Source organism: Vanessa atalanta, chromosome 1 (assembly GCF_905147765.1).
Source record: "Vanessa atalanta chromosome 1, ilVanAtal1.2, whole genome shotgun sequence".
Lineage (NCBI taxonomy): Eukaryota > Metazoa > Arthropoda > Insecta > Lepidoptera > Nymphalidae > Vanessa > Vanessa atalanta.
In genome coordinates, this window is record NC_061871.1 from 12,730,273 (window position 1) to 12,745,846 (window position 15,574).

General features: G+C 32.3%; 3 protein-coding genes and 1 long non-coding RNA gene across 5 annotated transcripts; 3 read left to right on the forward strand and 1 right to left on the reverse strand.

Moving 5' to 3' along the window:
* Positions 1–1,369: 1,369 nt before the first annotated feature.
* Positions 1,370–1,876, reverse strand: LOC125066506. Its single transcript, XR_007119680.1, has 2 exons — positions 1,640–1,876; positions 1,370–1,548 (listed from the first exon to the last, which is right to left on the reverse strand). It is a non-coding gene; the product is annotated as an uncharacterized LOC125066506 (long non-coding RNA).
* Positions 1,877–2,426: 550 nt separating this feature from the next.
* Positions 2,427–4,596, forward strand: LOC125064433. 2 transcript variants are annotated; one of them, XR_007119588.1, is made up of 4 exons: positions 2,427–3,089; positions 3,170–3,224; positions 3,291–3,541; positions 3,611–3,744. XR_007119588.1 is itself a non-coding variant. In XM_047671442.1 (4 exons), coding segments are annotated over exons 1-4 (570 nt in total). In that variant the 5' UTR covers positions 2,427–3,087; the 3' UTR covers positions 4,542–4,596. The 2 variants fall into 2 exon arrangements, 1 of the variants encoding a protein (XP_047527398.1); XM_047671442.1 differs by lacking the exon at positions 3,291–3,541 and adding an exon at positions 4,450–4,596 and having other exon boundaries at positions 3,611–4,031.
* A 3,885-nt stretch (positions 4,597–8,481) lies between these two features.
* Positions 8,482–11,085, forward strand: LOC125067799 (trypsin CFT-1-like). The gene is made up of 4 exons (XM_047676621.1): positions 8,482–8,568; positions 9,786–9,948; positions 10,410–10,659; positions 10,763–11,085. Exons 1-4 carry the CDS (start codon positions 8,520–8,522, stop codon positions 11,048–11,050), a joined length of 750 nt encoding a protein of 249 aa, XP_047532577.1. The 5' UTR covers positions 8,482–8,519; the 3' UTR covers positions 11,051–11,085.
* An 852-nt stretch (positions 11,086–11,937) lies between these two features.
* On the forward strand, positions 11,938–13,747 carry LOC125066837. Its single transcript, XM_047675125.1, has 3 exons — positions 11,938–12,160; positions 13,218–13,319; positions 13,584–13,747. Exons 1-3 carry the CDS (start codon positions 11,972–11,974, stop codon positions 13,722–13,724), a joined length of 432 nt encoding a protein of 143 aa, XP_047531081.1. The 5' UTR covers positions 11,938–11,971; the 3' UTR covers positions 13,725–13,747.
* Positions 13,748–15,574: the final 1,827 nt, after the last annotated feature.

Genomic DNA, 15,574 nt, shown 5'->3' on the forward strand with positions numbered 1-15,574 from the left:
GGTTGTATGTCACTGTTGTATTTGAATATAATTAAGACCTTAATGTAAATAATTATTTGATTTTAATGATTAATGGACAATCTTGATATTATAATTTAAATTAGTATAAAATATTTGCATACTTATCAAAAATATTAAATCGAAAGTAATCCTGAACTTTGATACAGCTTATGAGTCCGTCACCTTATTAATATTAAGGTGTAGGTAAAATTATTCACAATTTTATACAGCTTTTGTCAGTTTCAATTAGTCAATTACAATTAAGAATTGTTCTGAATCTAGTTGATGAATAAAGATACACGGCTATAAAAGTACAGGACAACAAAAACCACCTTCACAAGGGTCATGACCCTCCTCGAGAATACCGGCGCACATCTTGTTATCAGGGAAACCCACGGAGATATTGTAGTTAGATCTATATATGGTTTGGTTGACTGTAAAGACTTGGGCATGTCTCAGCTGGTTTGCCTTGGGACCCTCGTAAATTGATAGGAAATATTTCTAGTTTAGTTTTTACAATATTTAGATTTTTTGTATGAAGTGAAGAACAAGACTTACTTGATTTCACTTAAACGAAATTAAATATGAAATAAAAAACTATTAAGTTTTGTAAATAGATATATTTCTAGATTTGCATAATATATAAATAGGGCCGTCCACCTGATGGAAACATTTCATCTCTTTGTAAACCTATTAAACCAACAGTGAATTCATTCTCATAAAAAATATGCTCACATAAATAGCTCTTCATCCAATAGTCCACAACACAATGTCAGCTACTACATTATAGTTAGAACCTGCGAATCTACCAGGCTGTACGTTTCCTACAATGCTGAAAATTGATACTCGAAATATACCAATATAATTTTCCAGCATAGCGCAGTATAGTTCGGATGGATAATCAGGCTGTCCAGATTGTGAGTAAAGCCTCCGCTGCTTGATGAACATCCAACTCGTATGCGCTAAATATTAGGTGAAAAGTGCGGCTGTTAAATAAAATAAGTTTTTATATAATTTTCACAAAAGCTATATGAAGTACATTGTCGCAGCTTGTTTAAAATCATGACGTCACGAATTTCAGGGTTTGGATTTCTATCCATCCTCGAAGGTATGAAATTAAACGCAGCAAATATTGTTCTTCGATTTATTCCAAGCGAGGAGGTCTGATCGTTTCGACGGCTCGCACAAGCCTCGAACTATTCGCTTAAAATAACACCTATTTATGTAATATTGAGTAATTTAACACATAATTCACTAATTATAATTTTAATAAACAGTTTTCAATCATTAAAAAATCTGAGAAATAAGAGCCATGCCAGGATTATAATATAATGTGAAGAAAAATGTGTTGGGAATAAGAAAAAGATGCTTTAGTTTAAAAAAAACTTTATTTTCACATAATGCACGTAACAGGTATGCCTAACACCCTATACAACTGCAGCAGACTTAGAGACGAAAAACTAACAGATCTTCGTACAGCACGTGTAAATAGTGATGCAAGGACAGCATGGGCCACAGCCTCCGCAGCAACCTCCACAAGGTCCACACCTAGAAAAAAGACAATGTATTTGGCATCAGCAAACAATAGCACCACTAATTTTAATATTTGAGTTATTTGACCGACTGAGGTCAGACTTACATTTTTGCTTAGGGTATTCTTGATTCCGGACTATGAAGAAAAAAAGTAATAATTAGTTTTGATTTTGCTGGACAAGGGTACAGAATCTAAATTTTCTGAATTTTTTTGAGCTTTTTATATATGTGTATACAACTCGAATGATTTTATTGAACTGACCTACTGAATCATTTTACTTCTACACATCACCTCTGTTTCTGCACAAATCAGTTTAAACGAAGAATTTTAGAGAAAATATATATTTAAATTTTTTTATTACGTTTTTTTTTCAGCCAGAAGGACATTTTCTATTGACAGAATTACTGACAGTATTATCAAAAATAAGGGCGGCGTTACACAAAGCGGGTAAATTTACTTACTTTTAATTATAATAATTAACAATTGTATTATAATAGCCATATCTAAAAAAACTCACTCATAAAAAGATAATATACGGTAGTATCATGAAATTTTTTGATGTGTAACATCTTTACTCTTTTTCCTACAATGTGTTGGAATGATTTTGTGAAAAGGGAAGTGGCGGCTTTATTTATAACATGCTTTTAACTTTCTACAACATTCAAGAATTCAATTTACTAATACAGGCATGGTCATCCATAATATGGGCAACTAATAAACTTATTTTATAAAAAAATAATACAAAGTAGCATAACCCTCTTGATTTATACAATTTTTGTCACAATGAGTAGCTTAAAATTGACTGTGTTAAAAATGAAAATGTAATTTTTATTTTTTTTGTTGACTAATATATCAAAATTATTAGTAAAAAAATTTACAATTTCATAGCATAATTACCAGTTTTTTTATACAGTCGAATTGTTTTTTTATTTATTCAAATATGGTTCGTAGCAAGCCTTGCGCTCCTTTGAGGAATTGCCAAAGCCGTGAGTTACGGGGTGGTGTACTTTACACAGACTGCTATTGTCTACGTCGAAATGGATTGCAGTATGATTGTCGTAGAAGTGGTTGTCAAACTTCGCCGCTGTGCCAAGTATTGCCAACACCATTGTGTGGTCCAGCAACCATGGCATGCATCAAACACTGCGGTAATCCACATGCTGAAGCGTTGTATAGCATTTGTAAAATGAAAAAGAAATATTAAAGATATTACCTATAAAGATTTCAATGACTGGCGACAAATAAAATAAAACTGAAATTGGAAGCCTTTGAAAAAGTACTGGCACGTTATTTTGACAATAATATTCATAGAATAATTATTAAGTTTTGTACCGATTTAAAATGAGAACACAGGAGCAGAATACAAATCGATATCGTCATGAGTAGACATAAATAACATACGAAAAATTATCAAGTAAATTAAATAAATTTTAAAAATTTCTAGTGTTATATTCGGATAATATTTTGTTAATTTAATTTAAAATCATTAAAAATCAGTAAAAATATATAAATTACATCGTTTCGACTTCAACGCGGTATAGAAGGATTATAAAATGTAAGTGTGCTTTCCATTTCATACGTTATTTTTTGCTTCACTAGGCTTTAGTTTAAATAAAATGCTCTTAATTATTCCAGGTGTTCGCCGTGCGGTCCCATGGTTTGTTACAAGTATGAAGACTGCGGACCGCCGGTAAGTTTATATAAGAACTTCAATAAGTAAAAAATGTTACTTCTATAACATTCGTTGTAATATTAGTTGCAGTGTTTGCCGCGGTCTGCATTTAAGCGTAATGGACTGCAGGACTGTCAGTTCTTTCAGCAGGGGTCGATTCGATATTTATGTCGGGCGGGCCCTTGCTGTTCAAAGCCGTGTCCACCGCCCTGTCCGCCGTGCGTACGCTGCCCACCTCCCGGCAAGACCTACGTGACACGCTTCAGTGATTTCGACCTTATTTCGCAATGGTAGCAACTGCATCGTTAATCAACTGATTGGCAAAAAAAATTCGGGTAATACAAAACTATTTTCACGGCGGACATGATGTATACTTTGAAAATAAATTACTTTTTATTCTTTAGATAGGTAGAGCAGCCGAAAAGGGGGCTCCCACCGCGGAAGAAAACGATGCAGAAAAAACAGGATCAAAGGAAAATCAGCTGAAGAGAACAAAAAGCCGTGAACTCCGTGGCGGAATTATGTATTATAGCTGTCATTGCATAAAAAGAAATGGTCTTCAACATGATTGTCGGCGTACTGGTTGTGGTGGAGAGGCGGCATGTTTAGTTTTACCTGACCCTTTGTGTGCGCCAAGTCAACTAGCGCGAGCGCGTGGACTTGCAGATCCGGCTCCGCTAGCAGCTCATCTTCGGGCTCAAGCGGGCACTTCGGGAGATTTAGCAGAATCGAATTTCGGATCTAGTGGTGGTAAAAGGTTTATAGTCTGTGAACTAAAAGGCGTGGTGCCCGACGGTTCATCGACTAAAAAGGAACAATGTTGTTGTAAGTTACCTACACCCCTTCCTAATCAAGTAAATAAAGATTGCACTAGAGATTTTAAGAGTCAGAATACACCTGAAAGTCTTTTCGTTCTGGACGAACAAACAATGAATGCAATTATCAACAATATACAAAATAAAAAATTATTAACCACAGATTCTAAAAAACCTAATGATCGATCACAACGAATAGATACGGTTAAAGAAGTGTGTACTAGACCTGGCTGTGTACACTGGAAACCGCCGTCGCCTTGTTTATGGGATTTACCTTGTAAAGCAGACTGTTTTGAGGCACCACCTGGTATTCAACCTGGGCGTAATCTATTAAGTGGTAGCGGCGGTTCCAGAATACCAAGCTTGCCACATCGAGAACCCGGTCAACACATGATAATACTTAATCCTATAGAATGAATTTTACGCAGGTTCCTGTGCAAAGAGTGGTGGTGCTGATACTGCTGATGCTGCTGGATCTCCGGCAGCAGGATTGCCAGTTTTGGTGATGAAACTTTGCTAAAATTAGATCGAATTAAGATAAAAATTGCAATATATTAAATGTTTTGATGTACCTATCTTGACTTTGGTTTTATTATGAAGTTTTCATGTCACTTACTACTTGAAGCTTGAAAAGCGCTCTGAAACTAGAAATGTATATTCATTTAAGTAGAATATATTGAAATCGAATTGAAAAGGAAAAATAAACGTCAGTAAAGTTTTTAAAAATATATACACGAACCAATTTTCATACAATATAAACTTTTATCCTAAATTTCACCTTGGAATTTTGAAAAATGTTTAACATTATTCTATGATATATATATTTTTATTCTTTTATATTTTTACAATTCTGTTATATTCTTTCCGCCCCGTTGCTATCGCGATCCCTCTTTTCTGTTACTATAGTTGCCATCGGCAACGGTCTCGCATAAATAACGAATGACGTTCCGAAAAGAATGGTTTGGGTATTCCATTCCTCACTGTATAATGGGATGTGACGTCACTAAGTCCCAGGCGGGCGGGCTTGGCGGGCAGGTCCAGTACTAAGTCGTGATATGGCTTGGCTTGACTGGGCTCGGTTCAACTCGGCTCGGTTTAACATATAGTGTGGCGTTACAGAGACGAATTTTGAATAATCCTCCTTTTTTGCTCACCTATGTTCCATCCTTGAAAAAAAATCCTTTGCAAAATTGCTTCCAAATAGACACACAAGTTTCGGCGATGCATTGTATGTCTGTCAGTTACTTTAATATTATGTACTGTAACGTTACTCTATATGCTAAGCCGAGCCAAGCCTTACCAAGCCTAGCTTACTAGTTGTTATTGCCTTCCGTTTCAGTACATATCAAATTGATTATATATTTTGTTAATTAAAAACTTAACACGTACAGAACATATTACTCTTGTACTTGTTGATAAGATATTATTATAACAGTGCCACCTATTATCATTTTGTTAAACTAATTCAAATTCTACTGTCGTACATTACTTGATATTGAAGTGCGACATCTAGTGATTTAAACTTAAACTAATCTCTGGTTATAACCACTTATACAAACGTCCATTATTGTTGGCAGTGTTTGAATTTTGATGGTGTTTTCAGGGCGCTAAATGCTGTTACTTTAATGTCAAAGTGACTACGTTTCGTAAACCTCCAAACAATATTTTTATACAATAATTTGGGTTATATTCCCAATTTCCTATTAGATGATTAATTTCTAATGGGTATAAAAAAACAAAAACCACGGGAAGCATGGAGAAAGGCCGAGGGCTGTGTTCTGTTAGAAGTCTATAGTGCAAAAAAAGGTTGCTTTCATTACAAATATGAATGCTGTGTTAATAATGATATGTTTTGAAGATATAACCAACAATTAAATATAAATTTAGAGTTTTGTTAATATTGGATTATTACATATATACTTAATCTTAATTAAGTTGTCAGTTACTTATTGGCGCTCAAACCCTCACGAAATGAGCTCCTGGCTACAGCCATATCTTATGAATACATTATTGACAGTTGGATTAATGAAAACCATAAAAAATTCATATTTTAATTGAAAATAAGGTAAATTAATATATTTAAAAAAAAAGATCTAACACACAATCTTTTATGACATACATACCAGTACTGAAAAAATATGCCTGGGTTATTTAAAGTAAGGTTAAGTAGATGCATTTGGAAACAAACTTAATTTTTACATCAAGAGAAGGTCAACAAATAAAATATATTCATGAAGGTATTTTATTTTTAGCCAACTAAAAAAAGAGGTTATCAGGTAGCAAGTACTACGTAATTTTACTCGATAACTTTGTCGATTGTAAACCGATTACGTTAATTTAGTTTTTATTTGATAGGTTTTGAATTCGAATTGCCTCATTATAATTGAAAAACATAAAACTGATTTCAAATTAGAGGAACTTTTACGAATTAATATGTGCCTTTTATGAAGCAATATTTAGATTATATGTTTTTTATTAAATTACAGGTTTCGGGAGGACCCATATATCGAAACATTCCCCGTAACAATCAGTAAGTGAAATGACGGTGAATAGTTAGGAAATTGTACACTTTGATAATTGCAAATCGATTTTAATGCATTTTTAACGTATAATAAATAGATAGATAACACTTCGACGAAACAATACGTGTAAATGGCATTGTCTCTTGAGCAGCGCGCTTAGATCTATATTTATTATATACTTGAAACATGAAAGGCCGGCAACGCACCTGCAAGCATTACCGTCTTTACCATAGGGCACATGGGGCACGTACCCAGGGCCCCCATCCTGAGAGGGCCCCGAAGAACCAACAAATTACTAAATTAAACCAAAATATATCTAGCAAAAGGCCTCCAAATTCATGGGTGCCCAAAGGCCCCAGCATAGCTTGAGACGGCTCTGCCTGCAAGCCCCACGATGTTGCAGATGTCCATGGACGGTGGTAGTCACTTTCCATCAGATGAGCCTCCTGCTCGTTTGCCACCTATAACATAAAAAAAAAACATATATTTACTACAGAGAAATACTAATATATATTAAAACATAAAACTCGTATTCGAAAATATTGTTCCAAGAATATCATCATATATCGCAGATATTTTACAGGGGTAGCAAGAAGTTCTAAAGCTAGACTGCCACTTGGTACTTCATATGATCACTCTCCAGTAGTCTCTTATGACTCTCCCATCGGACCATGATGGTGAGGAAATAAAGATTACTTACGTTTGCGTTCACATTTAAGCTTTATATTACTTTGGCGTCATTGATATCAGACATATTTCGGATAAACCCAGAAATGTGTTTATCTATCTATTATGATTAATTAATGATAATTTTGTTTATTTCAATCATTAATCATAATCATCATTAATCATCATCATTATAGTTTAGCATAAATTAATGTTGATAAACCCAAGTTTATATCGAATATTTTTTTTTTATCCACTGATCTCTTTAGTGTTTTGGGTCTGGTGATTGATTAACAATAATGAACTCCTTATGATTATGTCCACATTATTGACACATTTGGTGATCAAATGGATTTCCAAAGGAATGAAACAATGCCATCTAGGGGTGTCTTGGGATAACCGGGTGACACATAGTTGAAATGATTATGTATTAAACAATAAAAACAACACAATAAAATAAATTAACAAAAGTTTTAGAATAATTAAATAACGTTGGTAAAATTGTTTTTAAAAATCACTTGTGAATCGAAATAATAATAAAACGAACTTGAAATAATATTATATAAATCCATATACAATAAAAGAGACGGAGAGAAAGGTTGTCCGAAGAGGTCATACCGCTTTTTCCTAACACGACGAAAGGACTTCGTTCCAAAAATAAACAAGGTGTATAATTCATATATGATCAATAATATATATTGGACGAATGTTCTTGGCAAGCCTAGTTGGTACATCTTATAAAGAAGGCCGTTGGATTGGACATAATTGTGGGTTTGGACAATACCCTTGAATTTTTGGACAAAAATTGGTAATTAGTAAGAATGTTATTAACCTTTGTCTTTTGATCTCAGTACCGTTACCAATATAGTTCAAAAGGCTAATGAGTCGATAGCTCGTCGGTTAAATCCAGAGTAACGTATCCGGGAGTCGTTTGGAGGTTTAATTTGTGTTGCGATCTGTGCGCTTATTATCCACTCAATATCACCAAGATATGTAACTCAGGATAAAAGATGTATATCTGGTTTTATTGAGGATCTACCTATGTCTTCCTAGTCTACGTGGACGAGTTGCACGGATTTGTTATTATCTTAAACTTTTCTAATAAATGTAAAAAAAATGTTTTTATTTTTACATTATCTACGGATCTCTAAAACGAGCATGTACTGAATATTTACAAAGATATAAGGTATTATATTATTAACATGTTTAGATAAATAAATTCAATGTTTTTCAATCAATCACACGATTAAGGATTTAATATAAATAGACGCCTAATTTTTGAGAACACGTGTAGTTGGCATTTGACGATCATGATAAAAATTGTCTGTCTCTTGGCTTTGTGCCTCACTGCTGTTGTGGGTAAGTAATTCTTATATAGAGGATACATATAATGTCAAGAAACTATTATTTTATATAGATAATAGGTTTATTATTTCTTTGAAATGGAAGGAAGACAGTCCATAGACATCCAATCTGTAAGATATAGAAAATACTAATGCACGTCACACGCGATATAGATGCTTAAATATTTTATTTTAAGATAAAATATTGCTCGTCATACAATTAATGGACCTTTACACATGGAATAGTTTATATATATTATACAGAAATATATACAGAGTTAAACTTCGAGGTCATGTATATTGACATCTGTGCAACTTATGCTTAAAAAGATATTTCTCCCTCTCTCTCTCGACTGGCTTCGCAGAACCAGGTCAGGCGTAAATACAAGAAGATATCTCTAAACACCGGAGATAATGCTTTCTTTCGGCATGTTGTTATAATCCTTGGATTTATTTTAAAATTAATTATATTTAATAAATAAATATAAAGAAAATAAGTCATTTTACTTAAAACGTCTATTGCAGCTTTTATTCAATCAAACAAAGCGATATGTTTTGTTAGCACGCAATGAAAACTAACGCAATAGTTGCTGTCATATGCGCTTAAGCACGCAGTACAGAGGATTTTATCTTTCCAGTGAAACGTGTACTCAAATATTCGATTATGTTTTATTTAAAATTAATTGAATAAATACATAAATTCAATGTGACGATTTCGATGATACGAATTATTAACCTTGTCATTTTTTTGTTTGACAATGACATTTAAATGCTCATGACTGTATAGTAGACGCTCTCATGATAATGAGTTTTCCATTTTATCTTAACTCTATGAGTGGACGGAAGTAGATTATGATTTTTTTAATAAGCTTAAATTGCACCACATTTCTCTATTGACTTTTTATAATAATATTATTTTGAATTTTATTTGTGCCCAATTCTAATCATATGGTTTATCTTATTAATTATTATTTATTATATAATAATTTAAAAATGTATTGTATTTCTTATTTTTAATTATTATGCTTATGTTTAATTCATATTTTCAATAATTACATTGTGTAATATGATAATGCATGGTGAGACTACCTGTAAGTAGTAGATAGAACTTTTGCCTTGATAATTTTGAAATGTAATTTTTTATTTTTATTTTTATTTTGGATGTGATATTGTATCTACTGTTGGTTGTCCTAATGAAAATAAAATATTCATTATGTTTTTGTATTCTTGTAGCTTTACCGTCACAGCAGAGAATAGTAGGTGGATCATTGACTACTATTAACCAGTATCCATTTGGGGCATCAGTTTTAAAGTTATTCGGTTCAAGTCACCGCCAAGAATGTGGAGGTACTATCATTAACAACAGATCTGTTCTTTCTGCTGCTCATTGCTATTTGTAAGTAAAAATATTTTATTTAAAACTTTGTTTATGCCTACATATAATAACGCATTTAAAAAAATTAACAATATTTTAATGACTACTTAGTTAATAAACAAAAAATGAGTTTTTTGTGTTAAAATCAGGCTTCTGGCTGTCTTTGATACCATAGACAACATATTCAAAATTCACCGAATTTTCAATAGTGTATCTGCTATGGAAGTCGTGTTCCATGTTAGAAATATAATATTAATGACATATGATGATAAGTAATTCGCGTAAGTATTTTTACAAATAGGTATATATCTCAAAATTTTCATTTTGTTTCACTATTGTGTCGGCTATTTGAACAGGGAACATGTTAATTTCTGTTAAATTATTTTACATGCATGCATCTTATTAAATGCAAGCAAACAAAACAAAACAACTGCGAGCATATTCGGACATTAACAGTAATTAAGATTTTACTTTAATTTCAGCCGTGAACCAACTAATTTATTCCAAATTCGAGTCGGCTCCACCTTTGCCAACAGCGGTGGTTCCGTCCATCCTGTATCTCAAATCATCAATCATCCCAACTTTAGATTGAATAACAATGATGTCAGTGTATTGAGAGTTTCCCGAGCCTTTACTTTTGGAAACACTGTGCGAGTTGGACGTATAGCTGGTAGCAATTATGCGCTTGCTGATAACCAAGCCGTATGGGTTATAGGATGGGGCAAGACATCTGTAAGTACTCGTATAAATACTACGGTCTAACACCAATATAGTTAGTATATCATTATTTATACTTGTTATGTGTGTTAATTAATACAAAAATCCTTTTTTTTAGTTCGGTGGTTCGCCGTCTGAACAACTTCGCCACGTCCAGGTATGGACAGTCAACCAAAATACTTGCAGAAATAATTACGGTAGCGTAATCACTGACAATATGTTGTGTGCTGGACATCTGAACGTGGGAGGACGGGATAGTTGCACTCAGGACTCAGGCGGCCCTCTCCTCCATAACGGTGTTGTGGTAGGTATCGTCTCCTTCGGTAATGGTTGCGGAAACGGTCGTTTCCCAGGTGTTTACGCAAGAGTTTCAAGATACACAAGCTGGATACAATCTAATTCGTAAATAAAAAAATGCCCGAAAGCTATAATAAATATTTATTCTATATTTTAGAGTTTTTTTTTATGCCATCGCTTGACAACTCCCTTTTAATAATGATAAATAACTTAAATATTATAAAGTGTTTAATATTGTAAATTATGCTAAAGTTTTACTGTTCTCGAGACATTCGAAACGGAAGTTGATAAATAATGAACGTATACATAGACACATATGTTGCTTTAATCCATAGTTTTGCTCCAGGGTTCTTAAAACATTATCTATGTTTAATAAATGTTACTAAATATCTAGAAAGCAAGTAGTATCAAATATTCTAAAATGTGAAACTGCAGAGGAGCCAAAACATAATTATGCCAGCAGTGTGAAGACCACCAATCTTAACACATTTACGAATGCTTTAGTCTGTACAGATGAAAATCGTTACGAATAAAAAATGGAAATGTTATTATGCTTCTACTTGTGATTTTATTCGTTTTTTCAGTTATTCAATATGAATAAATTTGTGTTACAAATTAGTTTTTGTTTTTTTTACGAAATTAATGTTTTATAAAAACCCATCAAAACTACCTATTTGCTTACACATTCATTTTTGTTACTGGTTGCGGAATCAGGCGCTATTTACTTGACGCCCTAAATGTCAAATAAATAATACCATTATTTAAATTACTTTTTTGACTCTTAGAAAGTATATCTAAGAATGCTCTAAGATTTTAATTGGAATTAATTTTTTTTTTTTTTTTTCTGGCTTTTATTTGTGTCAAAAAGACACAGATTATTTCGCCAATGTCACGTGCGAAATTGGAATTAAAAAATAAATACTAATGGCATAAGTCAAAAAAAACTTTTACGTCATGTACTATCAAAAATGAAAACGTTTTCTACCAACATTAAATTTTATTAAAAAATAATTTATAAAAACATGCAAAAATGTTATCAAGCCAATTTCGTTTGACGGTTTTTTCTGATTGCCGGTGTATTCCAAAATATATTAATCGATACAAAAGTGGTGTTTGCGAAAGTGATCTAAGTAAATACAAAAAGAGCGAAGAGACACTGTGCGCAGTGTGCCGTGCAAATCCTTGTGAATGTAACCCGTCATCACCCACAATGTATGATGTAAGATATCTAACTTACCCGAAATTCATATAAATTCAGTAATAAAAACTATAGAAGAAAATTAAATTGAACAAAAAAAAACGGACAAAGAAATAAATATCCCGCTGTTTCTTTCACCGGTTCTTCTCAAGTCTGAGGAGTTTATTTCCGAACCGGTCGTAGAATTTCGACAATCAATAAGAAAGTGTAATACTTCTATGTTGACTTAAGATATTTGTATTTAAATAATTGCACCTGAATATCTTGTATTGTGATTTGACGTTCAAGTATCATTAACTGTAATATTTATTGTTATAAGAGAGTGGAGGATTATTTACTGTATCATCTTTTTATAATTTCGAATCTCGAGACTCCTTTCCGGATATTTTTAACAAAGATATGCTATTATATACAGTTGCGTTACGATATTATCCGTGTTTATATGTATGAAATATTGTACTTTTATCTTTATCGTTATCTTGAGATAATATTGTAGTATCATTTACGTGTGTGACACATTTTATTCAAAAGAATTTTATATATTTTTAATGTATCTAAATTTTTCCTTATCAAATAAAGCCGAGATAGTTGAATTTATTTGGTGGTAGGGTTTTTGCAAGCCAATCTGGATAGGTGCCAAGGTTGGTGGCGCGTTATTTTTTTCATATAGGTAGACAGACTCAAAAAAATGTCTATCTGATGATCAATATTGACATTGGAAGAAATATCGAACATAAAATTCAAGATATTCTTTATTCAAGTAGGCACTTCTGAATCGTCATGATATACTGTTGAATTAAATATAAAGCTACCACCATAACTAACAATGGAAACTAATATTATGTTATGTCCCTGGTGCCTGTATTTACACATGCTTACTCAAACTTAAAACCGAACTCCGACAATACTAAAAAATATTACTAATCAAAGTAAATATGAGCACGTGGCACTACCTAGACGGGTTACACTAAGCCTACTAAGCAATTATTTTCTCCACATGTAAGTTACCGCAAAAAATAATTGCGCGAATTTCGACAACACGCGGTACTAATCGTATAATTTGTGTGTTTTTCTTTAGAAGAGAAAATATGGTCACAATCTACCCTGTGATAACACAACACCTCAATTTGAAACTCTGCCACACTTTCCTAAGGGTATATTCCGCTGCACTGATGGCGAGGTATGCAATGCTTCATCGAAATATCCTTAAAAGTGTTTTATATAAACTTTTTAGACAAAAAATATTGAAGGGAACGATATAACACTTGTATTTTAATCTTAATAATACTCTATTAGACTGAGTGAAAAATGATAGAAAATGTAAAAAATAATAATATAAGTGGAACTTGAGCCCAAAATTTAATATTTAGGAATATTAATCGCAAATCTTGTTTTTTTCTTTTTTTAATTCTTTGTAATCGTCTTATTTGTTAACCTGTTTCAGACTCTCGGTCGCGGAGCAGATAAATGTTCTTATTACCAAAATCCTGAGTACTTTTCATATCATCACATGACCTTTTATGATATGCACATGTTTTTAAGAAGTTATCGCAAACCGAGTGCTGAATCTGGAAGAAAACCGTAAAAACAATAAAACGGGTTGCTTTTTGTCGGTTTTTTTTTTTAAATATATTACGAAATTCATAGACACATAATTCAATTCATTTAATACCCAATATTATTATCCTACATTTCTAATAACATCAACAAAGATCACAAACAAAACACAAACGTGTTTTTTTTTTAGTTATTTAGGAAGGTCAGACAGGATGTGAAGAGTCCGTGTTCTCTGCGTATATCTATACAATAGTACTACTAATATTACATATGTGAAAGTAACTCTGTTATCTGTTCAATTTGGTATGGAGATAGTTTGAGTCCCGGGGCAGGTCAAATATTAGTTTATATCATCCTTTTAAGGTGTGAAGCTGGAAGTTTGTATAGGAAATTAAAGTATTTTTTTTTGGTTGTGTGTTGTAAAGTTTTATAAATATTCGCCCGAGCAAAGCCGTGGGTTCGGCTGGTACGAAAATATGCATTACAAAACTAGCTTTTATATAATTTCTCGTCTATCACGGTGATTGTTGAGGACCACCTTTGTTATAATTCACTTTAATTCATCACTCATCATTCATTTCTTTTTAATTCATCTCATGCTCAGCGGTGAAGGCGAAATTCGTGAAAAATATCTGAATGTGATTAATATAAATCTGGCACAGACAGGCTTTTATTTGTGCCGAGAGGGCACAGATTAAGATTAAAGTTGTCAAACAAACCTTTATATGTCATTAGTCAAAAGTACGTTTGACAATAATACCGGCCAATGGTAGTCCGTGCTTACCGAATATTTTACAAAAAAAAAAAACATATTCAATAGATATTATTAATCGCCTAAATGTTTAAATAGCTAGAACAGTTTTTAAGAATAAAATATGGTATATAAAGAAATATTTAAAGTTATCGTTATTAAAACATTAAGCGAATTAGGTTATTTTTAAAATCGATACAGTGAATACAAGGAAAATCTATTATTATATATATAATATTCATAAGTCATTTTCCTCGTTAAAGCAAACGCTATTGCAAGAACAACGCCTGAATACGATAATGATAAAGTTGCTTAAACGGTTTATACTATAATTATTAAGCAGGCGTTTAATAAATGTAATAATTATTTTATGTAAATTGTATAAATCATATTAAATTTTAGCATTACGAACTATATTATTCATAGTTATAAATTTTAATATTTTAAATTAACAGCGATAAATTGTTAACTAATATGGTAGTTAATGTATTACGTTGAAAAATAAAAACGCAACTCATTTAAAAAAACTTAAACTCGTAAACCTATTTTAATAATATTAATTAACGTAATACTATTTTATAGGGAGAACATCAAAATAAATTAAAAAGGACACAAAATCAAACCCTGCATAACGTCTCATCTGACAGTGTAACGAACGATTTCACACATTTTGAGCAATTTGAACTCTAACACTAAGATAAGATCTCAATATATCTATTGATAAGCATTTAACGTTATTTAGTACGAAGAAAATATTGATCAAACTGAAGGAATAAAATAAATGTCACACACATGAGTAGTAAAATTTTTCTCCGTACTTAGCCGACATCCGCTTCGATTTAATAATCATACGACGTACATAACATTTGTACCGAGACTCCTAAGATTTACAAGTGAAAGTAACATAAGAATTCTCCTTACTCTTTCTCTATAAAACTTTACGTGATTCGAATACAATTCGATCAAAAAAAGATGAAAACAAAATCTTAACTTATCCTAAGACATGACCAGACTGCTAACAATAACTGACATTTAACAGAGAGCCAGCGACAAATGAGGAGTTACTAGTTAAAACTCTTGTTATTTTGCTGTACGGGTAATTTAGAATTTTGCTCAGCATTAATCTA